At 43.3% G+C, this 24,563-nt stretch overlaps 2 protein-coding genes across 2 annotated transcripts in view; both read left to right on the top strand.

Annotated features, from left to right (window-relative positions):
• The first annotated feature begins 5,772 nt into the window (after positions 1-5,772).
• On the top strand, positions 5,773-9,026 carry LOC120936537 (protein ANTAGONIST OF LIKE HETEROCHROMATIN PROTEIN 1-like). Its single transcript, XM_040348979.1, has 3 exons — positions 5,773-6,224; positions 6,314-6,415; positions 8,114-9,026. Exons 1-3 carry the CDS (start codon positions 6,004-6,006, stop codon positions 8,991-8,993), a joined length of 1,203 nt encoding a protein of 400 aa, XP_040204913.1. The 5' UTR covers positions 5,773-6,003; the 3' UTR covers positions 8,994-9,026.
• A 9,644-nt stretch (positions 9,027-18,670) lies between these two features.
• Positions 18,671-24,563, top strand: part of AMER3 (APC membrane recruitment protein 3) — a 28,698-nt gene continuing 22,805 nt past the window's right edge. The window contains exon 1 of the mRNA XM_040348978.1: positions 18,671-18,871. The gene's annotated coding sequence lies outside the window, so the exon portion shown is untranslated. The remainder of the gene's footprint in view (positions 18,872-24,563) is intronic.

Below are 24,563 nucleotides of genomic sequence, written 5' to 3'. Positions count from 1 at the left end.
TGGAATGGGCTTTTACAAGGTGTGACTAGTTTACACTTTGTAGAACCAGCCCTAATTTTACACTTGCAAAATAACACTTACGGCGCAAAAACGAAGCTGGAAAGCTTTGTGGATCGCCTTAAGTGCTAATTTGCATACTAGAAACGGCATTTCGACTCGAAATGCCCCCAGCGGCGGATGCGGTACTGCATCCTAAGATTCGGCAGTGTAATTCAATTACACATGCCGGATCTTCTGCCTAACTTTGGAAAAAGCCTTTTGAGGATCGTTTCCAAAGTTACACACAGACTGAACAGCAGTTAAGTCGGAGTATCTCTTTTGTGGATCTGGCCCTATATATTTAACTGAGGCCGTCAGCTGGGAATACAACGTATCTACCCAGCGCAGAAAGGAATCATCCAAGCCCCTACAGTGGAAGGTTTCTTTCAAATATGCCCATGATAAAGTGTTGAACGCCTTCCTAATGTCCAGGACAATAGCATGAGGAGTATAGCTCAGCAATGGGCTAGATGGATTAGAAGGAGAGTACAGCATACATTATCAGTGACCTGCTGGAGAGGGACAAAGCCTGTTTGATCTTTCGAAACCAGGTGATGTAAAATTTTATTCAAGAAACTGGTGCGCACTTTGGTTAGGAGTTTCACGTCAACATTAATTAGGGTGAACCGGCAAAAATTTGCCCATGACTGCGTATCTTTTTCAAGTTTCAGAAGCACCACTATTGAAGCTTGTAACATATCTGTGGAAAAATAGTTATCTTTCTTCAGACTATTAAACATAGTAACATAGTAAGATAAGGGACCACTATAATCTGGTAATTTCTTATAAAATAAGGCTGTAAAGCCATCCGGCCCAGGATGCTTATTCATTTTAAGTGCTTTAATTGCGAGACACACTTCATCTTCAGTGATATCAGCCCACAACTGAGTGCTATGTGATTGTCGTAGAGAAGGTAAAGCTGAGTTTTGTAGAAAAGCTCAAATCTTAGCACTAGAGGTAGTAGCCGCACAAAGAATAAAGCTTCACTAAGTGGAAACAAAATTTATCTTAACTGGATTAGATGTTCGGACCTGAAGTCTCATTTTAAGTGACAAAGCTGGTTTCGGAAATTCAAAGGATTTATGTTTGTTAGCCAATAACGAACCCATCTTGTTAGCATTGGCATAAAACTTTTGTTTAGTCCAGCGCAAGTGTCGATCCGCCCTATCGGTCAAGCAAAGGTCAAGGTCTCGTGACGTTTCAACTCAGTTGTGACAGAAGCCAGTTCAGCTTCCAGACGGCTAATTTCAGCCTGCCACTCTTTCTTCCTCCGGGAGGCATGTTGAATAAGATGACCATGGATCACTGCTTTATATGCCTCACAAAGGGTAACCGGAGTGGAAACCAAAGAAGCGTTGAGTTGAAAGTATTCCACTGAACGAGAATGTAAGTCATTGACAAGCACATCATGATATAGGAAGGAATCATTCAGACACCAGCTAGATAACGGGGGCTTAAGCGAAAGTGAATTACGAAGTACCAAGATCGGTCATGATCTGACAAGAGCACTTTTAATATAGAAGCCGAGCAGGAATAAGCTGGCGAGAGACGTACGCTTGGTCGATACGAGAGTAGCGTGCATGGGCTTGGGAATAATATGTTTAATCTTTTGTCAAAGAATGTAATTCTCTCCAAAAGTCCACTTAGCCCAAAGTATCTAGGAGGTTCCTGTAGGCTCTGGAGGGAGAATCCACACCCCCTGCATCAGGAACTGAACAGTCCAGATTGGGGTTGAGCACCATATAAGAATCTCCACAGAGTTTTAGGTTATTTAGATGAGATAAGAAAGGGAGCTGGCACTCGTTGGAAACATAATAACAACAGATTTTTACCTCCAGATCTGTCAGGGTACCCTTATGTAACAGATAACGGCCCTGTGGGTCTGCAATGGATCTATCGCAAGTAAAAGGAACTCGATCGTGAAACGCAATCAGGATTCCACGCTGTTTGGTAGCGTGATTCACTTGGAGATAAGGGGTGTCAAAATATTGCGGAGTTGAGGAAGATGCAAAGTGAATTTCCTGTAAACAAGCTATATAAATTCTGTGAGAACGGAGGTAACGGAAAACCTTAGTATGTTTCTGGGGCGAATTTAGTCCCTGAACATTCAAGGAAATCCTCAGGCCATAGGATCCTTGGGGCAAGAGAGAAAAGAAAAGAAAAGAAAAGAAAAAGAGTTAGTAGAAAACAGAAACCAAAGAACTAAAAGAAGAAAGGTCTCAACTAGAAACTAGCCTAGCTGTGGCAAAAGTCTAGTAACAAAATTGTACCCTTGGCACCCACCACTCAAAGGTGTAGAGCCAACCAATGGTTATAGATAGGCTCCGCACCAAGGTGGAGCCATCTCAGCCAATGGGATGATAGAGGCATGAATCAACTCGGGCGTGATGGGCCTCCAAAGCAAAAGATCATCCTTAAGAATGGCAGGATGCAAATAATCAATATTTTGAAGGGGAAAAAACAAAATAACAAAAAAAACACACAACCCTCTCCTTCATAGGTCTATATCAGGTATCAAACCATGTCCCCACTGGTAACTTTTAGGTAATTTAGCCATGTTTTAGACCACCGTACATTTAAGTATTCTGAGTAACAGTTGGGGGGGGGGGAGAGGTAAAAAAAGACAAAAAAGGGGGTAAAGGAAGTTAACATAAGAGAGGGGAAAGAAGAGGGAGGGGGTGAGAAAGGAGAGGAAGATACAACATCTGTCTGCTCAGAGCATGGAGCAGAAATGGAAAGAAACTGCACAGATATAAGAACTTTACACAACAATAATTTTGAGAACAACCTAGAACATCAACCACAGTAACAAAAGGGTTTCCCGCAGAGCAGCATCCGTGCCTCCAAAAAGAGTATCCTGCTAGTCAGGGACATAAAGTCCCTCCCCCTCCAGGCCCAAGAAATCGTAGGGGGAAGGCCGCCGGGGGGCCAAAATAGCCCATAAAATGTAGTTCAGGCATCACCGCAAAGAGTAGAACCCCCACAACCTTGAAGTGGATGAAAACCCACTCTCATCCTTTCTAAAGTACTGCCATAGTGCTGATCTATAAGGATATACAGTACATGCCTCCTGCATCTATCCTTACCTGTCAAATGTCTCCCATCTGTCTGTTATGAGACCCGAAAAACTGCAGATTCTGTGGGTGAGTCTGTTGTCTGGAGCTCGGTGGGTGAAGTTGTGATGTCAGTAGACTCCCCGCCCACCTCTATACTCCCCTTGCCAACATGCATTTTCTCTTGTGTATTCCTTACACTAAATTCTGCTATGATCACTAACATCCAGTCAAAATCCAGAAAAGTAACCACATGACTTCAGAAAAGGAGTGGGGGTGGGAATTAAAAAATAATGCCTGTCTCCAGGATAGTGCATGAGATATGTAAATAACCTGATGTTGCAACTGTAATCAGGTCACCTCAGACACACACACACACACACACACACACACACACACTGCAATTCTGCCCAGCTCTCACTAGATACATCTAACCTAAATCAGATCACTTGTCTGTGTATATTCTGCTTTCTGTTCTGTATTTTCACTGCACTATACATGCATTTCCTCATCACACTGAACTGTGGATCACACCCCATGATGAGAAACATCCAGTCAAAACAAAGTAAATGCAGCCAATCCTGGGAGAGCTGGAACGGAGAGGAGAGGGATGTGAATTGTGAACTTTTTACACAGGATGTGCCTCTGTCTCAGGCTAGTGCATGAGATATGTAAATAACCTTTCACTCACAGCAAGGGGGTGGAACAGACTTATGCCGCGTACACACAACCATTTTTCGGATTGTAAAAACTTACATTTTTAATGGTCTAGAAAAAACAAAGGGGCAGATCCACAAAGAAATTACGATACGCCGCGTAATTTCAAAGTTCCCGCGTCGTATCTTTGTTTTGTATCCTCAAAACAAGATACGACGGAATGAGGGATCGATCCGACAGGCGTACGTCTTAATACGCCGTTGGATCGTAGGTGTATATTTACGCTGGCCGCTAGGTGGCATTTCCGTCGATTTCGCCGTCGAGTATGCAAATTAGATACGGCGATCCACGAACGTACGTCCGGCCGGCGCATTTTTTTACGTCGTTTGCGTTTGGCTTTTTCCGGCGTATAGTTATACAGTAGCTGCTATATGGTGGCGTACTCAATGTTAAGTATGGCCGTCGTTCCCGCGTCGAAGTTTGAATTTTTACGTCGTTTGCGTAAGTCGTTCGCGAATAGGGATTTGTGTAGAATGACGTCACTGTCGTAAGCATTGGCTTGTTCCGGTTTAATTTCGAGCATGCGCACTGGGATACCCCCACGGACGGCGCATGCGCCGTTAAAAAAATACGTTGTTTACGTCGGGTCACAACGTATTTACATAAAACACGCCCCCATCACATCGATTTGAATTGCGCGCCCTTACGCCGCCAAAGATACACTATGCCGCCGTAACTTACGGCGCACATTCTTTGAGGATTCGAAAAAAAAAGTAAGTTACGGTGGCGTAGTGTATCTTGGATACGCTACGCCCGGTGGAATAATGCGCCACTGTACGTGGATCTTCCCCAAAGTTTTTTTCATCCCGATCGTTAAAACGGCCTTGCACGATCGTGCAAAAAAAATGCTCTAGCAAAGCGTGGTGACATACAACACGTATGACGGCACTAAACCCTTTGGGCTGCTTTTGCTGATTTTGTGTTAGTAAAAGACGATTCGCGCTTTTCAGTCTGTTACAGCGTGATGAATGCGCTTACTCCATTACGAACGCTAGTTTTACCAGAACGAGCGCTCCTGTCTCATAACTTGCTTCTGAGCATGCACGTTTTTTCTACGTCATTAAAGCCCACACACCACCATTTTTTACGACGTTAAAAACGACAACGTTAAAAACGTTGTGAAAAATTAGAGCATGTTCGAAATTTTTAATGGCCATTTTTTACATCGTGAAAAATGCTCTGGAGCCCACACACGATAATTTTTAATGACATAAAAAAAAAACTTAATTTTTTACAACCCGAAAAACGGTTGTGTGTATGCGGCATAAGGTTTTTCTCGGTAAGTCCGTTTTATTTCACTGAACAATAAAAGAGGATTGCTCAGAGCTGGATTAACTCTGTGTGGCAAGACTGGGCACAAATGATAGGAAATCTTATACCCTACATTGTGACTTAAAAAGGGTTTACTTTACCATGATGGCTCATCATTGCAATAATCATAGTAAACATCAGTTAACAACTCCATGAAGAGCTTTCCCATGTAAAAGTAAGCAGAATAAGTCTACCCCGCAAAAAAACAAAAAAAAAACAACAACAAAGCAAACCCCCCTCCCCCCACAGAGAAACACAGAACAGTGCGTGGAGTCACTTATTGTAAAAAACTGTGGGAACTCCCATCACTGTTATCAGACTTTCAGGCCGGAATCACACTAGTGCGGTGCGAATTTCAGCTCTCTTATCTCTGCAGAGAGATAATCATAGAGATAAGAGATCAGAGAGATAAGAGAAGTGTTCAGCAGATTAGCAACGTTTTAGATGCGAATTTGGAGACCTGGGAGAAGTTACGGGTGAGAGGAGAGTGGGGGAGAAGTGTATTGAGCTGAATGAGAGAAATTCCTGAAGAGAACTGAACACATCTGTGAATCAGCTGCGTACCCATAGAAGATAATGGGCTTGAATTTGCACCTGAGCCGCACCGCAATGCCTAAGGCCGGAATCACACTAGTGCGTTGCGTTTTTGAGCTGCGTTCCCGTTGCGAATTTCTCTAGAGGGTGTTCTGCGGATCAACTGCGGTTTAGCTGCGGATCGGGTGCGATTTAGAAGAAATAATTATCTGAGCTGCGTTTTTGGTGAGGGCCAATCATTGTTAGCTGTGTGATGATGTAGGTAATAAAAGGGAGTGACCTTTCTTGGACTCTTCCTTTTTCACGAGCATTCAGTATAGTCTGGAATTGGATTTGGATTTCTGAAGAAATGTGTGCTGCCCTGCCCATGATCATGCCTACAGTTGTTGCTGCAACAGCAGCAATCTTGCTGGAAGTTGAGAGGAGGAGAAGGAGGAGGAGAAGAAGAAGATACTGGGTTCATCCTATCATTGCAAATAGGGATGAAAGAGGGCAGTTCATGATATTATATGAAGATCTCCGTGGGCATGAGGACAAGTTTTTTAATTATACACGCATGTCAATAACCAGGTGATTTTTTATTTAATTTTGCTAAACATTTTCTTTCTCCATTGTTCCATATTAATTTTTTCAATATTTTTTTTTTTTTTTTTTTGAAGTTTTGATGAATTGTTAGGACTAACGTACCATAGTTTGGAGCGCCAGAACACATGCTTCAGAGCAAGCATCCAGCCTGCACAAAGATTATTAATCACATTAAGGTACTTTTCCACACCTATGTGCATTTTCAAATTGATGTTGAAGCATGTATTCATTTTTGGTTTCAACTATCCAACATCTGTACTTAGAAATGAACAACCAGACATAAGATGCCCAAAAATATATTTATTTTTTACTTTTCTCCCAAAAATAAAGAAATAGACAACATATATTTGCTTGGACTAATATAAAAAATAAAAACTTTGCCTTCAAGTTTACCTCTGGATTAAACTTTGTTTCAAAATATGCACACATGCTTGTTTACTGTGGGCATAACGTAAACTTTAGAGATGTTGATATGTTTTGGGAAATAATGGTGTGTCTGAGGAGTATTGACTTGCTGAGGTAGATTCATCAATCTCGGTGCTTGAAGCATGGCTAGACTCGCCATGGTGCTGTGGGCCATGGTGCTGTGGGCCATGGTGCTGTGGCACATGGTGCTGTGGGCCATGGTGCTGTGACACATGGTGCTGTGGGCCATGGTGCTGTGGCACATGTTGCTGTGGCCCATGGTGCTGTGGCACATGTTGCTGTGGCCCATGTGTCTGAGGCCCATGTTGCTGTGGCCCATGTGTCTGAGGCCCATGTTGCTGTGGCCCATGTGTCTGAGGCCCATGTTGCTGTGGCCCATGTGTCTGAGGCCCATGTTGCTGTGGCCCATGTGTCTGAGGCCCATGTTGCTGTGGCCCATGTGTCTGAGGCCCATGTTGCTGTGGCCAATGTTGCTGTGGCACATACATCCCCTGCATTTGTGTTTGTGGCATAATTGAAGGGATTGGGGATGGGATGGGATATGGAGTTCGCCTCTGTTGTACCTCATATATTGAAGTTGGCTCCTGAAAGCTTGAAGTGTAGGATGGAGGAACATAGGGGTAAGGTTGGTTTCCTGGGTCTGGGTACTGGCCTGACATTGGTAAGTGTATGTGTGTTGTTTCTTTTGTTACATATGGCCTTTCCAATGTATGTTGCTCGCTTGGCACTGTAAATGACTGCAGAACGTGTTCTACTGTGGTTCGCATTTCTAAATATCTCTCAGGTAGAACTTTTTTGATCAATGGTACAAAATTAAGCGCCAGTATTGTAGCTGGACATAAGAAAGCATCCACCTTTCCAGCCATTTGTTGTAACATCTCTAGAAGACGCTCGCTTATGTCCATCTGCGATACTGGCGTTCGCTTACGTGCCACTTTGGCAGGCCGCGCAATGGTTGTCGGAGCTGAGGAGGGTCCAGGCATAGGCTCAGGCAATCCAGAGTCAGTCTCTGGGTTTGTGACCCATAGATCTGACCCAAGTGGCATTTCAGGTATTTCCTCATTTGGATCAATGCAAACTGCTGGCACGGATTGGGCCTCAGATTGGCTCTCTGGTTGATCCTCCAGGACATCCTGTTCCTCCCAACTTGCTTCGGTCCTGTTTTTATTAAAAAAGAGAAACATTACTAATGCAAAATATATAGTCACGATACATAGATGATGTAGAGGATAACTTACTCTCTCATTTCTATGAGTGGTTTCAAGAAGGCAAGGTCCTCTGCATACATATAGGGTACTCTAGCTGGTGCCCCCGAGCCACTCCTCACTTCTCTTAGATGTTTGTTGTATTTCTTGAAGGCATCACGCATGCTTCGCCAACGATTCTTGATGTATACCACTGTAAAAAAGAGAAGATACTAATTATTTAATATTTCTTATTTGTTGAAGGTACCTAGCTACAGGAAATTCATTTGGAAGTCTCCACTATGAGTTCAAGCTTGGAAAATCAACTATATCTGGCATTGTACATGAAACATGCCTTGTTTTATGGAATGTACTAAAACCATTGGTCTTCAAAAAGCCTACAAAAGAAGATTGGTTGAAGATATCAGATGAATTCTGGGAGAGATGTAATTTTCCAAACTGTGTGGGAGCCATCGATGGCAAGCACATACGCATCCTGAGGCCATTTGATAGTGGGAGTCAGTTGTTTAATTATAAAAAATATTTTTCGTTTGTATTAATGGCAGTGGTAGATGCCAAATATAATTTCATTTATATTGATGTGGGTGCTTATGGTAGCAGCTCTGATTCTGGTGTATTTAATCATTCCACATTTGGGAGAATGATAAGGGCGAATAGTCTGGATTTACCTAACGATTCCTCCTTGCCCGGAACAAATGAGCCAGCCCTCCCATTTGTTTTTGTAGGGGACGAAGCGTTTGCCCTTGGTAAAAATCTTCTTCGACCATTCTCAAGTAGAGCGCTGAGCAATGATAAAAGAATATTTAATTATCGGCTCACTAGGGCACGTCGAGTAGTAGAGTGTGCATTTGGAATTCTTGCCAATAAATGGAGAATATTGCACACCGCCATCAATCTCAGTTTGGAGCATGCTGTCTCTGCTGTCAAAACTGCGTGTGCACTGCACAACTATGTGCGAGAACGTGATGGAATTGATTATGAGGATTCCATGATGCATAACATGGAGGCGGCACAGTGGAGTTTGACTAGGGGCACTAGCAGTGGGAAATTGATTCGAGATCAATTTCTTAATTACTTTCTATCGCCAGCTGGCGAGTTACCTTGGCAGATGCAGGCACTTTAAAAACAAAAAATGTGGTGTTGTCATTAAAATATATGGCCCTTTAAATATTACAACATAAAATACTAAGCTAAAAATTTCACTATGTGTAATTTGAATGCAGCTTGATAAAAAAAAATTAAAGTTATTTTTTGGCAAAATATTAAGGACTCCGAAGTTATTCTCTACCTGCAATTGGACAAAAACACCAAAAATTGGCTTGGTGACACTGTTATGTGTGTTCTGCTGGGTGTCATTGTACAGAGGATGATGTCTTTGTAAGACCACCATGGCCAATAACGTCACAATAGGATGACAAATACAGATAGTCACTCCCCCAAGGATCTGCAAACATACTTGGTAAAGTGAGTTTACATATTTTGGTGATAGACACACGCAGACTCATACAAACAATGACCAAGGGTGTGGGAATGAGTCACGTGCCACCAGCAACACGGGGACAGGGTGCATTAGGAACACCATGCCAAGATATAAAACATGTGGCATGGTATGGGTTAGCAGACTTTACATGCCCTCACAGAATGCATGCTTGGATAAAGGCCTGCTCTGGATTTGTGGGCGGTATGCACTGTAGTTATTGGGGTCTACTTAGAATTATAATTTAAGAAGTTAGGGAATGAAAAAATAAATCAAACTTACCTTTGTCAGCTTGAACTTGGGATGAGCACATGCTCCACTCTGGCAAAAGGCTTTTGGTAATTTCAACCCAGGTAGTTTTTTTCAAAACATTGTCCTTATATTTAGGATGCCGGGTGTCATAGATTTGTGGGTTCTCCCTGACAAGGCGGATAAGCTCCTCGGAATCCACACAGTCCTTCACCTTAGCAGTGACTTTTTTGCTCCGTTTGGAGCATGGCTACTCACCTCAGCAGCATGAAACAGACAGAGGAGGAACTAGGAAAAGGGGGAGGTGGTGGAGGAGGAAAAAAAACTTCCGTTCAAACCGCAACACACCTGCGATTTAGATGCGTACCCATAGAAGATAATGGGACTGAATTCGCACCTGAGCCGCACCGCAAGACATAAAAACCGCACGCGGTTTGGAGGCAATGCGCAGTGCGGATGCATCGCACATATGTGAACCAGCCTCATTGAAAACAATGTATTTTAAAATGTCCTGCGATTTGGATGCGGTTGAAACCGCACTCAATTCGCTTAGGTGTGAACCTAGCCTAAAAGACGCACACGGTTTTACTGCAATGCGCAGTGAGAATGCATCGCACATATGTGAACCAGCCTCATTGAAAACAATGTATTTAGAAATGTTCTGCGTATTGGATGCGGTTTAAGCCACACTCAATTCGCATAGGTGTGAACCTGGCCTCAAGGAGACAAATGCTTGTTATAGATTTAGACCCCTTTCACACTACCGCAACTTCAAAGTCACGTGATTTTTCCGTGATATTACCACAATTTCGCAGGCGCGATTTTGATGATATTTTGACGCGATTTCATGGAATGTCTGTGTAAACTTGAGGTATAAGGAACTCAACTCGCATGAAAGTCGGACCAAAGTAGTACAGTAACTACTTTGAAGTCTCCACGATTTGAAGTCACACATATATGAATGGTTATCATTGGAAATCATGGGAAACGACTTGTCATGCGACTTTGCGGTCCCAAGTGGGAGGACTAGTCGCACAAGTGTGAAAGGGGCCTTAGGCCAAATGCATCTGATGGTTTGTAATAACAGAAAAAAGTAATCACTTGAACCAAAAGAGTTTTGCACACTGGATAAGCCTCCATATAGGATTTTCAGTAAAGGAACACACTAATGCCCTGTACACACGATCGGACCTTTGTCCGATCAAATACACATTGGAATTCCGGCGGAATTTCATCGGAGTAAAATAGAACGTGTTCTCTATGTAAACTCCGATGGAATTCATCGGAATTTTCTATGGAATTACTCCGATGGGGCCTTCACATGGTCAGAATTTACGACGGAAAAAGTCCGTCTGACTTTTTTCATCCGAAATTCCGCTCGTGTGTACGGAGCCTTTAGTCTCTTGACAAGATGATTAGGGCAATTCAATAAATCTCTTACAACACTATTATGGTGCTATGGCCCTGTAAAGTGGCCTATGCCAGATTAAAAAATCCCTGTAACTTTACCAACACGTGTGGCAGATTCAGTTAGCTCTCAAAAATGTCACTTTTACAAAGTGACACTAATAATGCATCATAATAAAAATAATTTCCAGTTTGTAGATAATGAAACTGGAGATAATTCAGACCAAATGTAAGTTGGTGTACAAAGACAGGCAGAGTGCCTGTAGCAGAGTGGCATATTTTCCACTGCTACCACCAACCTGTTACTGGTTGTTAAAGGAGAGGTGTGGGCTTTAAAACCCTGCCAATTTTAAGACCAAGAATTGAAGAATCACATGGCCACTGATCGCTCAGCTTTCAGTCTTCTTGGAGCGAAGAGTTGTAATTGTCAGTCGCTGCTTCCCGCTCTGCCTTTTCTGTGCTCACTGGAGCATTGGACTGGAGATAGGTTGCGTGCAGCTGGCTTCGGCTCTCAGCCACGCTCTTATAGCAGGAGCCAGCTGTCAATCAGACAACTGGGTGGATTCTGACAAAATTGTTGGGATTCTTCCAGAGCCTGCACCAGCAATGGGCAATAGACCACTATCAGTTGATTCTGAGTCACAGGAGAGTAGTGCACCCAGAAGAGAAGTATGAACAAGAAAAGCTTTGGCCATACTTCTCTTTTAAAGTAGAGTTTCACCCAAAAATGGAACTTCCGCTTTAAGTGTAGGTGACCCCCTGACATGCCACATTTGGCATGTCAATTTTTTAGGGTGTGGGCTGTTTTTACGGGCACCCAGCTCCCACTTCCTCTCTGGCAATGCAACGCCGACACGTCACAGGTCCCAGAAGTTTGTCCGGCAAATCACAGCACACAGTGCTGCTCACGCCCGGCTGTGAAGCCACAGCTAGGCGCCCACAGTAACTATACTGGCACCACGCAAAAGAAGGGGAGAGGAGCAGGGCTTTGTGCACTCACATCTCTGGACCATGGGACAGGTGATTGTCTGATTATTAAAAGTCAGTAGCTACACTTTTTGTAGCTGCTGACTTTTAAATGGGTGGAACTCCGAATTAGGGATGATGTAAGCTTCATTACAAACAGCCTCCTAGCAACCAGTGATGCTACCAGTGGCGGTGCGTCCATAAAGGGCGCAGGAGTGCCACCCCCTCTTTCCTGCACCTGTCTATTGTCGCCGCTGCCGCCCCCTATTCAGGTGTCTGGTCCCTTATCGGGCACCGAACATCTGAATTACAGCAGTTTTTTTTGGAAGCTCCTGATTAGAGCCATCGGCTCTAATAGGCATCCTGATTAAAGCCATAGGTTCTAATAGGCTTCCAAATTGGTAAACAGTGGACGCAATGCGGCCAGCATTTGATGGTGCACAGTAGCGGCAATTGATGGGGCACACTGGCGGCAATTGATGGGGCACACTGGCAGCAATTGCTGGGCACACTGGCAGCAATCGCTGGGCACACTGGTAGCAATTGATGGGGCACACAAGCAGCAATTGATGGGCACAGTGGCGGCAATTGATGGGCACACTGGCAGCAATTGATGGGCACAGTGGCGGCAATTGATGGGCACACTGGCAGCAATTGATAGGTACAGTAGCAGAAATTTATGGGTACAGTGGCCAACAATTGTCCTGTGGAGACATGTGAGTGTGGGTACTGGGGGTGGAGGCTGGGGTGTGAGGGAGTGTGTCTCTCTCACCCTCACCTCTTCCCCCCCTCCTCTCTCCCCTCTGTCCATTTCTCTCCTTTTCCATGTCTTCCATCTCCTCTCCCTGCGGGAGGGGGAGCACTATGGCAGGCTAGTGGGGGCAGGGGGCAAACAAAAGCCAAAGAAAAATCCCTGGAAAACTTATTACTACTTAATAACAAGCCTGCGACCAACCAGATTAACCCGTCTTACAGTATTCGTTTAAAATAGGGATTTAGTTGCACAAATTTGCAAACTCATCCAACTTACCAACTGTTCAGTGTCTGCAACCCCCCTCTGTTAACCCCTCCATTGGCTTCCATTTACCCAACAAAGGCCCTTAACCTTCAAGTTGGTGAGTGGACTAATGCCGCGTACAGACGGTCGTTTTTTGTGATTAAATAAAACGACGTTTTAAATCATGAAATAAAACGACGTTTTTGAAACTTCATTTTCAAAAACGACATTACCTACACACCATCGTTTTTTCAAAATGCTCTAGAAAAGCGTGGTTACGTTCAGCACTCTTTTCCATTGAAGCTAGCTTCATAACTTGCTTCTGAGCATGCGCGGGTTTAAAAACTTTGTTTTAAACGTCGTTTTGCCCACACACTATCATTTTAATTGACACAAAAAACGACGTTTCGAAAAACGACACAAAAAATTCAAGCATGTTCAAATTTTTTTTGACGTTTTTCAGAAGACATAAAACGACGTTTTCCCCACACACGGTCATTTTAAATGACGTTTTTAAAAACAACGTTTTTTTTCATCACAAAAAACGACCGTCTGTACGCGGCATAAGTCATTGAAGCTCTACATCTAAAAGATCTTGGGGAAAATTACAGGTAGGGGCTCACTACCATTAGAGGCTGTCCCTACCTGTAATAAGCCCCAGGATCCCAGTGGCCAAATGATAGCCACAATATTTTCCGTGAATGAACTATACTGGGCCTGACCCAGTTCTGTGGACTTTACCAGCCTCATAGTTTTGTCTCAAAAATCAGCATGTCCAGATGAGCCCTAGTCTAGAAAAGTAACCAATCACAACAATGAATTAGGAACCTTTTCCCACTGACACCAATGAATGAGGGCCCTTCATATCCAATAATACAAGTACAATATGCTCCTCTCCTAGTGAACATTGATTGGCACATTGCTAAATTCCAACGTAAATGGGCCTTCTATCCCTAAACACCAATGTTATATGAACTATAAATGAATACTGACCTTCAACATACAAGGCAATTTATACTGACCACCAATGTAACATGAAAATCTACACTGACCACCAATGTAACAAGTGATAACACTAACTACGAATGTAACAAATTATTTTACAATGATCCCCATTGTAACAGGGGAGTTTACACTAGCACTGTAATGGAGGTATTTACACTGATCGCCATTATATTGGGGGCTTTGGTGGACAGTGTGAATGCCCATTACATTGGTGGTTAGTGTATTGCCCTTTTACCTTGATTGTCTGTGTAAATATCACCTGCTACAGGGCATTCTACCCTGAGAACCAGTGTGATTGGGTCTTTACTTTTTGGGAAATGAACCTTTGCCATGGACAGACCACCATGCAATTAGTTTCATAATTTCCAAAATTCCACCAGTTATAAAAGCACCCAAGCCGGTGACAATACACTGGGCTAGATCTCAGAAGAAGCTCCATTCGGAACTCTTCAAATCTACCTTGGGAAACCGAATCGAAACTATTCATCCTCAGTTAACAGCCTCAGATACACTGGATGCCATAAATGCAGCTCTGCTACAATCAGCCGACTTAGTAGCACCGAAACGCAAAGTCCGCATCCGGAAAAAAAAGTCCGGCTGGTTCAACAACCAGCTGTCCCTACTGAAGCAAGAGCGCAGAAGGGCGGAAGCCGCCTGGAAAAGAAGCCCTTCAGAAGATCACCTCATCATCTACAAGGCAATAACAACACAATATCATAAAGAAATCTTCAAAGCCAAGAAACATCATTTTTCTATGACGATTAACAGCGCCATGAACCGCCCCCGCGAACTCTTCAAGATGGTCACCCAGACCATGAATCCAGGATGTCTTGAAGTACCCAATTCAGACACCCAAGAGTTCTGTAATAAACTATCGAATTTCTTCATCGACAAATCCGAAAGTATTCGGGTAAGTATTCTACAAAATAATACCCCCCTCAGCCCCCTCTTCAATCAACTACAAAACACCAACAGAAACCTTCTACAATCAACTAAGTTCACTCTGGAACCCATCTCCATCGATACCACCAAAAATATCATTGGTGCATTGCGGAACAGCACAGCACCCAATGACATCATTCCCACCAAGCTGCTGAAGGAATGCGCCGACATTCTGGCGCCTCCCATCACACAGCTTATAAATCAGTCATTTAAGGAAGGCATAGTGCCATCCCTGCTGAAAGAGGGCACAATCCAGCCCATCTTGAAAAAACCTAACTTGGATCCCAAGGACCCAACTCACCGCCGCCCCATAACAGGCCTAAATATTCTCTCCAAGATAATGGAGAAAATAGTGGTACAACAGCTGCAACAGCATCTGGATACCCACAATCTACTCGATCCATTTTAATCAGGTTTCCGTCCCGGACACGGGACAGAAACGGCATTACTCAAAATATGGGACGATGCCCTCGAGGCCGCAGACGAGGGAGAATCCTGTCTCCTGGTTCTGCTAGACCTAAGCGCAGCCTTTGACACAGTAGACCACAAAATGTTACTGATGCGACTGGCCGAGGTAGCCAGAATCGCAGAAGGTAATTTACCATGGTTTTCCTCCTTTCTTGAAAACCGATCACAAACAGTGAAACTGGGATCTTTCACGTCGGAAAAACGCACGGTGCCATGTGGAGTCCCCCAAGGATCCCCCCTGTCACCGGTACTGTTCAACATCTATCTTCGCCCTCTCTTTGATATTATCAGTAGCCAAGAACTACTTTATCACTCTTATGCAGACAATACACAATTGTATTTTCGCATCTGCAACAAAAAGGATCATCATCTCAGTTTAGAGAAATGTCTCTCTTCGATAAAAAACTGGATGACTAATGCCGCGTACACACCATCACTTTATGTGATGAAAAAAAATGACGTTTTTAAAAACGTCACTTTAATTGACTGTGTGTGGGGGAAAACGTCGTTTTATGTCTTGTAAAAAACGACCAAAAAAAATTGAAGCATGCTTCAATTTTATGTGTCGTTTTTCAAAAGTGCACTTTTTACTTCACAGAAATTGACCGTGTGTAGCAAAAAACGTCGTTTTCTAAGACGTTTTTTCATCCACACATGCCCAGAAGCTACTTATGAAGCAAGCTTCAATGGTAAAACGTGGTGGAACGTAACCTCACTTTGCAAGAACATTGTGAGAAAACGATGGTGTGTAGGCAACTTCGTCTTTGAAAATTGAAGTTTCAAAAACGTCATTTTTTACTTCACAGAAAGTGTCGTTTTTTTTCATCACATAAAGTGATGGTGTGTATGCGGCATAAGAGTTATCTTAAACTCAACAGTTCCAAAACAGAACTTCTTATGTTTCACGCCAGCCGAAAGAGTCAACTGGCAACAACCTGGACACCGCCGCCCATTCTGGGCCAAAGCATCACCCCTAGCTCCAAAGTCAAAAGTCTAGGAGTCATTTTTGACACCTTCATGACAATGGACGCACAAATAGGGTCAGTAGTCAGCGGATCGCACCATTTGTTGCGCCTACTACGCAGACTTATTCCATTTATCCCCAAAGAAGACGTAGCAGTCGTGGTGGGAACAATCGTGAATTCCAGACTGGACTATGCAAATGCCCTTTACCTCGGACTCCCAAAGTACCAAATCTCCCGTCTGCAAGTCGTACAGAATACGGCCGCCAGACTGGTGACTGGGAAAAGGACATGGGAATCAATCTCACCTTCGCTGAGAACCCTTCACTGGCTGCCAGTAAAAGACAGAATTGTATTTAAAGCACTCTGCCTGACACATAAGTGCATCCATGGGAAGGCGCCGCAATATCTTTGCGACAAGATAGAACCTCACAATCGCGTTCTGCGATCCACTGACCAAAATCTGGTCAAGGTGCCAAAAACCAAATACAAGTCCAAAGGAGAAAGAAGGTTTGCTTTTCAAGGTCCGAGACTATGGAACGCTTTACCAACCAGCGTTCGGTTGGAGGAAAACCACCTGACTTTCAGAAGACGGATTAAAACTCTGCTCTTTTGATGTCATGAGACACGAAACATCAAGTGCCCAGAGGCGATTCAGTTCGCATGTGCCGCGCTATATAAGTTTTTTCATTCATTTCATTCATTCATTCATTCACTGAGGGAGGCTGTAGATTTGCAGGATACATTTTTAGGGAGCTCCCCATGGGGGGAAGGGGTCTAATGGTAATTGGCTAGAAGGGGGGCTCTTATTAAAAGGGCTGGTGGTGGCTAAATATGAGAGAGCCCAACATTGGAGAGGATAGTGATGTTTGAAAAATATTTTTAGTTAACATAAATAGCTTTTTTAGCATAATATTGCATTGCTGGTTAGTATAATGTGTTATCTCAATGTATGTTCTTCTAAGGTGATAACATTTGCCATTGCAGTCTGTATTCTTGCTGGGGGATAATATGTGCAGTTGCTGGGTGATGGAATTTGCTGTTACATAATTAGCTGTAATAGAATGACACAAAAAAAAAATTGTGCTGTGACACAGTGACATATTGGGGTCATTTCACAGGGATTTATTAGCTATCCACAAACACAAATATCATTTTGGTGTGGAATTTTTGTATAATATGGGCATTTTCTCAAAGGATATTATTTTATCTGATAATTCAATGAGCAGTTCCATGTTTTACTTGCCATGACGATAGCAATAATTGGGGCCCAGATACCATTTCTGCACAGGGACCCCTTGCTGACTTTGTTTGCTGCTCTATACACATGTTTATATATATACACAGTAGTATACATATATATAGTATATATTGTATGTACAATGGCATATATATATATATATATATATATATATATATATATATATATATATGTATATATATATATGTGTGTGTATGTGTATATACTGCAAGTGTCACATCATATATATATATATATATATATATATATATATATATATATATATATATATATAAAATATACAGTAAATATAAAACTTCTAAAACCATAAAGGTCCAAAGTTCAAATAAAACACTGTAGCAGCGCTATTCCCAGACCAGCGTCTGAAACACTTCTATATGTCCATAATATATAGGAAATCAGATGATAGTGCTGATAGATAGGCAGAGAAAATCTTCAATTAGTGCTTCCTTCACCAAAGGGGGCGTTCACCACGTGAGGGGATAAACCCCTTAAGGGGATGCACTCACCACAAGTAAGTAAAAGTAAAGCCTTGAGCATATGTCTCTCTGTATCTCCTGGATGTTGCACTCTCCACCAGCCAATGTGTTTATGTTCAATCAAATCGCCATCACATGGAAACAGAGGGAACTCAAATAGTGTGATATTGTTTTAAATAAATGTAAGTTTTATTGAGCCCCAAACACATCCCTTAATACATTCAGCGTACCATAAATATAATAATGACAAGCATAGATAACAAATAGATGCCAGTACTGTGCCTGTGAGTCTTTCTGGCCGGACAGCGCAGTGTGCTGGGAGCAGACTTTTTTTCTCCTGTTCCTGGTTCCAAAAAAGGCTGTACACAGTGTTAGGTCATTGGATATATATATATATATATATATATATATATATACATGTGTGTATATATATATATATATACATATATGATGTGACACTTGCAGTATACCCAAGGATTACCCAAGGATTACAGTTATTTACATGTATTGGGGCACGAGCTATGACTTTAGGATCAAATCACTGTGAATGTTCTGCAGCACATCCAAGATTTTTCCGAGCCTGTATGAGCATCGCTGGAAATGAATGTGCAGGAGACATTATCAGATGTGAGTGGGGTGGGGGAATCAGAGCTGTGTCATGAGCAGCCGCTTCCACATCTAATAGAAGGATTCTGTACCGACTGCATTGCCATCGCCTTTGAAGGAAAACATTACAAAAAAATCCATAGGAGAAAAAATGCACTAAATCAGGAGGGCCTTAATAATCAGTAAGTATGCATTCTCGCTCGTGATATACTGAAGAATACCTGATGGCGTCATTGTTGAGGATGAATGTAAATGAGGTATTTGAAGGTAAACAATGTATTCTATGGATCTGTAATGATTATTTTATTTTTGTGTGTATTTTTAGAACGTTCTAAATGTACCTTCTCCAGTGTTATGTTCCTTAGGTCTGATAGATGGATTTATAGCTAGAATTCAGTCTATATTGATGGCATTGTTTTTTTTTTTTTTAATTGTCAGATGTATCTGTAAATACTAATGATTGTGGTATACATGGATCTATAGAAAGCAACAAAGCATGTATTAATATAAAGATAAGGCATTTAGAGCAGACATTCCTATGTTTATCTTTTTTCTTCTTCTGCATAGCAGCAGGAGACTATAATTATCCATATAGTTCACATCAGTAACCAAGCACAGATGAGAACTGTGGAAGAGATGGACAGCTCCTTCTGCTGAATGTCTGGGTGATTTCAGCATATACCATGTGCTGTTCCTTATGGATGTACTCAGTGTTGTGATCATGGTGACTGTAGCATGTCCTGCAGATTAAGATTTTCTGTTGCTTTTCTGAAGTCTCAGATCCGTGTCTGCACAGTTTAGTCCTTTGTTTCTGCTGATCTAAGGCTGTTTTATAAATCATCACATCTTGTATCATTATTGTGCTAAATGCAAAACTGGGGGCAGAAAATATATCAAGTGTAGAACGAGGGCTGGAAACATGCCTGTTATTGGCCTTCACTCAGATGTATTAATGTTAACAAAATCGTGTCACAAAATCGAGTACACTACACACTTGTTAGACTAGAAAAGATATAATATGTTGCATACATGTAACATATGCGCCTGGGAAAGGAGGTTAGGGACTGATATTATTACTATTGTATGAGTCAGTATCGCCTTTTATCAAAAGAAATATTACATTACGTGATGTTTTATATTCGGTGCAAGAGCCCAGGGTATAGGAGAAATGTAAAAAATCTACACAAAAAGATGGCAACCACCCCAATTTACAAAATGTTGCCCTGAGGTGCACATGAAAGGGCAAAGCATATCACAAACAAACACAAATTTTCCACAACACTTACCAGCCAGCCTGCAAACAAACTAAATTGACCCGGTCTAACAATTCACGTAAAAACAGAGGGTTTCGTTAAAAACACATTTGCAAAACTATTTGAGAGCTGGCGTGCCAACGCCAAGGCCAACCCTGCAGTACCAATTCTATAGTTTTGAAAGTCTCCAAGTTGGAGCTTATATAGCAATGGATAAATTAACCTCCCTGGCAGGATGATTATGTCTGGAATTTTGTACCAAAAGCGGTAAAAATTTTTGCATGGAAATTTGGTGATATGTATTGTAGGCCTTCAATTCTTAGGAATAACTCACTTAAATCTGTCCAAACAAGAGTCTAGTAGACATCCCGGGTATGATAAAGTTTGAAACACGAAATCATTAATTATAATATAATAAATAACTATAAATAATTATAACAAATAATAATGTAATTATAATAAAAATTATTCAATAATGTACCGTATTTATCGGCGTATACCGCACACTTTTTTTCCCTTAAAATCAGGGCAAAATCGTGGGTGCACGATATACGCCGATACCCATTTCCTGCGCTGTGTTTGAACCACTCCGCCGACATATACCGAGCGCAGTACACTCGGGTATAGTCGGGCAGGCTCGGCTCCGCTCGCGTCCTGTACGTCCTTTACGTCCTTTACGCGAGAGGAGCCGAGCCTGCCCGAGTATACCCGAGTGTACTGCGCTCGGTATATGTTGGCAGAGTGGTTCAAACACAGCGCGGGAAGCGGGGATCGGCTGAAAAACACAGCGGGGAGGACACCGCGATGGCCACAGAAGGACGCCGGACCGGACAAGGCCGCCGATGGACGTGATGGACGCCGGGCAAGATCCCGACGAGGGGCATCCAAACTGTAATTATTTCTTTTTTTTCTAGGAATTTTCCTTCTAGGTTGGGGGTGCGCGCTATACGCCGGGGCGCGTTATATGAAGATAAATACGGTAATCAAATCAAAAACACTAAAATTTGCTCAGTTGCAGAATTGTCGCTGTCATAATTGTTATTGTTTGATGACGAATTTTCCCACAAATCGATATCGCTCAATTCTGCAAGTGATTCTAATTTATTATCACTGTTTTCTAGCTGGTCTAAAAGCACTTTTGATGTAAAGGGACACTTTTTGGTTGCTATGGACAATCTCCAGTTTCCAGGCAGAAAGAACAGTTTTTATTTTATAAAAGTGCATGCAGGTCACTGGGCAGACTACTAGGGACAAAGCGGGTGTGTATTTATTGTATACAGTACTGTGATCTGTAAGATTACAGTATACTGTATGTGTATTGTGTGTTTCACTTTTTGAATTTGGCGCCGAACTCCGTCCCCGTGCCTCGTAACGTCGCAGGGAGCAGAGCTCGGCACTGTGATTCGAGCTAGAAGACAGAGCGGAGGAGCCCGCACACACAGCGGGGACACATCGCAGGATCCAGGGACAAGGTAAGTAACCTTCCCCTGTATCCTGCAATGCAATCCCGAGTCTGGCTAGGGCAGTGGTTCTCAACCTTTCTAGTACCGTGACCCCTTGATAACATTTCCCAAGTTGTGGGGACGCCTAACAGTAGAATTTTTGTAGCGTGGGTTGTCAGCACCCAAGGCAAAAAAGTAATTTGCGCCCCCTAACCCAGGGATATTTAGGGCTCCCTGAGCCCCTTCCACTAGTACAATATTAAAACCCCTTCTGGTACCTTTTAGGATTTACCCCTCTCTCTATGTTCTCCTTTCTTTCCCTTTTATCTCTCTATCTTAATTTCTTGTTTTTTCCCCCAATCCCTCTTTCTAGCCATCTTTCCTTCCTGTTCTTTCTCTTATTCTTCCTCTCACTTCCATGTATTCTCTATTTTTTCTTCTCTTAATGCTTGGGGGGGGATGAGTGGCAGTGCTGGCGGGAAGTTCTGATCAGCCAACTTGGGTGCTCTTGATCAAGGTCATCTGCCTGCTGATCTGAGAACTGTAGTGGGGACTTTAAGTGGCAACTCTAATCACTCACTGTGTCTCCAGCTCTGTAGTGTCTAGCAGCAGTGACACCAATACCAAAATCAGGAGATGGGGTCTCTTCCAGCCCCTCACACTTCACATTTATCACCAGTCAGCTGACCTCTAGTCTCTGCCCTGCTGGGCGGCTGTGAAAGGGCTGTGAGTGCTGTGTGGTTCAGGAATAGCCCAGGATTTGGTGAACCCTGGCAAATTGTCATTTGACCCCCGAGGGGGTCCCGACCCCCAGGTTGAGAACCACTGGGCTAGGGGATACCGCTTTTGGTATGAAAGATTCACCCCGAGCCAGACTCGGGAATACCGCTAAGGCCTTGTACACACGACCGGATCTATCCGCTGGGATTGATCCACGGATCAGTTCCAGCGGACAAATCCGGTCGTCTGTACAGCCTAGCGGATATTTATCCGCGGAGATTCCTCGGGCCGATCGATTTCAAGCAGATATAAATTTCTTAGCATGCTAAGAAATCTATCCGCTTGAATCGGGTCCAGTGGATTGATCCGGTGGTCTGTACAGACTCACCGGATCAATCCGTCCGCTCCCCTCCCTCGCATGCGTCGTAATGATTCGACGCATGCGTGGAAGTACTTACCTTCCAGTGTCGCGCACGTCGCCGCATCATCGTCGTGGCGACGGTGCGACACGTCACCGCGGATGAATCCTGGGCGGATTTTGATCCGATGGTGAGTACAAGCCATCGGATCCAAATCCGGAGGAATCTCCTCTGGAAACGGTCTGGCGGACCGTTTCCAGTGGAGATCCCCTCGTGTGTACGGGGCCTAAGGAGGTTAAGGACAGGCTTACTTGGAGGGGGCCCACTCCTCCTTAAAGGCACCGGGACACAATGTGCCCCCACACCAAATCAGCGAAAAAGCTATACAAAAATATGGCAACCACCCCAATGTATAACTAGCCTTTGCAGTAAGATGCACATAGAAGGGCAACGCACATCACAAACAAACAGATGATTTCCCAGCACACTTACAAGCTAGCCTGCAAACAAACCAAATTGACCCTGTCTAACAATTTACATTAAACACTTAAACACAACATTAAGAGTTTCATTGCACACATTTGCAAACATATGTGAAAGCCACAGTGCCCACGTCAAGGCCACCCTGTATACTGTAGCCCCAACTCTAGTTTCAGAGTCTCTAAGCTGGAGCATATATTGCAGAGGATAAATTAAGGGCAAATTGTCAGGAGGGTACCCACTCCTCCTTATTGGCACATGGACATATTGGATGCCCAGCAATGGCACAATGGGAGCTGAAGGCATCCAATGTTCCTCCACACCAAATCAGAGAACAAGCTATACAAAAAAATGGCAACCACCCCATCTGTCAAGGGTCTTGTGTTTGCAGGCTAGCTGGTAAGTGTGTTGGAAAATTTGTGTTTGTGATGTGTGGTGCACCATACTGCAAAGGCTAGTTATATATTGGGGTGGTTGCCATCTTTTTGTATAGCTTTTTCGCTGATTTGGTGTGGGGGCACATTGTGTCCCTGTGCCTTTAAGGAGGAGTGGCCCCCCTCCAAGTAAGCCTGTCCTTAATTTATCCATTGCTATATGAGCTCCAACTTGGAGACATTCAAAACTATAGAGTTGGTACCGCAGGGTTGGCCTTGACGTTGGCACGCCAGATTGTTCGCTGATTTTTTACCATGAATTGTTAGACAGGGTCAATTGGTTTGTTTACATGCTAGTTGGTGAGTGCAATGAAAAATGTATTTTGTAGAACACCAAGGCTGTTTATAAAAGGATCTGGGCTCATGTTCAGGTTTGTTTTTAGGTAAACAAAATTCAAGTAGTGTCCCAAAACATTATGAAAAAAATGCTACTTGATAAATGCCCAGGAATAGATGCTAAGTAAGCTCTCTACATAAACCAAACATATTAAAATATGTGCCCAATACAGAAACCCCATGAGGAAGGCTCCAAGCTCCTTCATATGGTCAAATCCTACAGCTGGGGCCCTGCAGGGCTATCCATGCCATCATCTGTGCTCTGTGACTGCACAAGCCCTCGCAGACCTGCCTGTCTGCCATAAATGTGCACAGCTGGTAGTTTGAGACCTTTACACTCCCCTGATCCAAGTCCATAATGACTCCTAAATCCCAGAAGAACACAAGGCCTGCCTTACTCTAGGCTCTCCTCCTTTTGGAGAAAAACCATCAGTGAAGGCCTGTCCATAGAGGGCGCACGGGCACCGCCTCCCCTATCCATGCGTCCGGCCTACTGATCTACATATCAGGGCACCGAGCTATGGATTCCAATTGAGGAGGAGTGATTTTTGTAAGCACTTGATTAGAGCCAGAGGCTCTAATAGGCTTAAAAAAATGGTGGGCTTGGTGCACAGAGGACTGTATTCCGAGCCCACCCAGTTGTGTGATGATAGTGAATGAATTTCCTGATTGGCCAAAGCGTCAGTTGAACCAATTGGATGCCTAGCGCTTAGGCAGAAAAGAGAGGAGACACACAGTGGAGGAAGCTGCTGGAGAAGCAGACACCGGAGCCACTGCCCACACAGCGAGCAGACCGTGCTGAAAGACACCACAGCCTGCCACCTAGATTGGGTAAGTGCTGGCCCGCTAG

Source organism: Rana temporaria, chromosome 4 (genome assembly GCF_905171775.1).
Source record: "Rana temporaria chromosome 4, aRanTem1.1, whole genome shotgun sequence".
Classification (NCBI taxonomy): Eukaryota; Metazoa; Chordata; class Amphibia; order Anura; family Ranidae; genus Rana; species Rana temporaria.
This window is presented reverse-complemented; position numbering and strand designations above follow the sequence as displayed.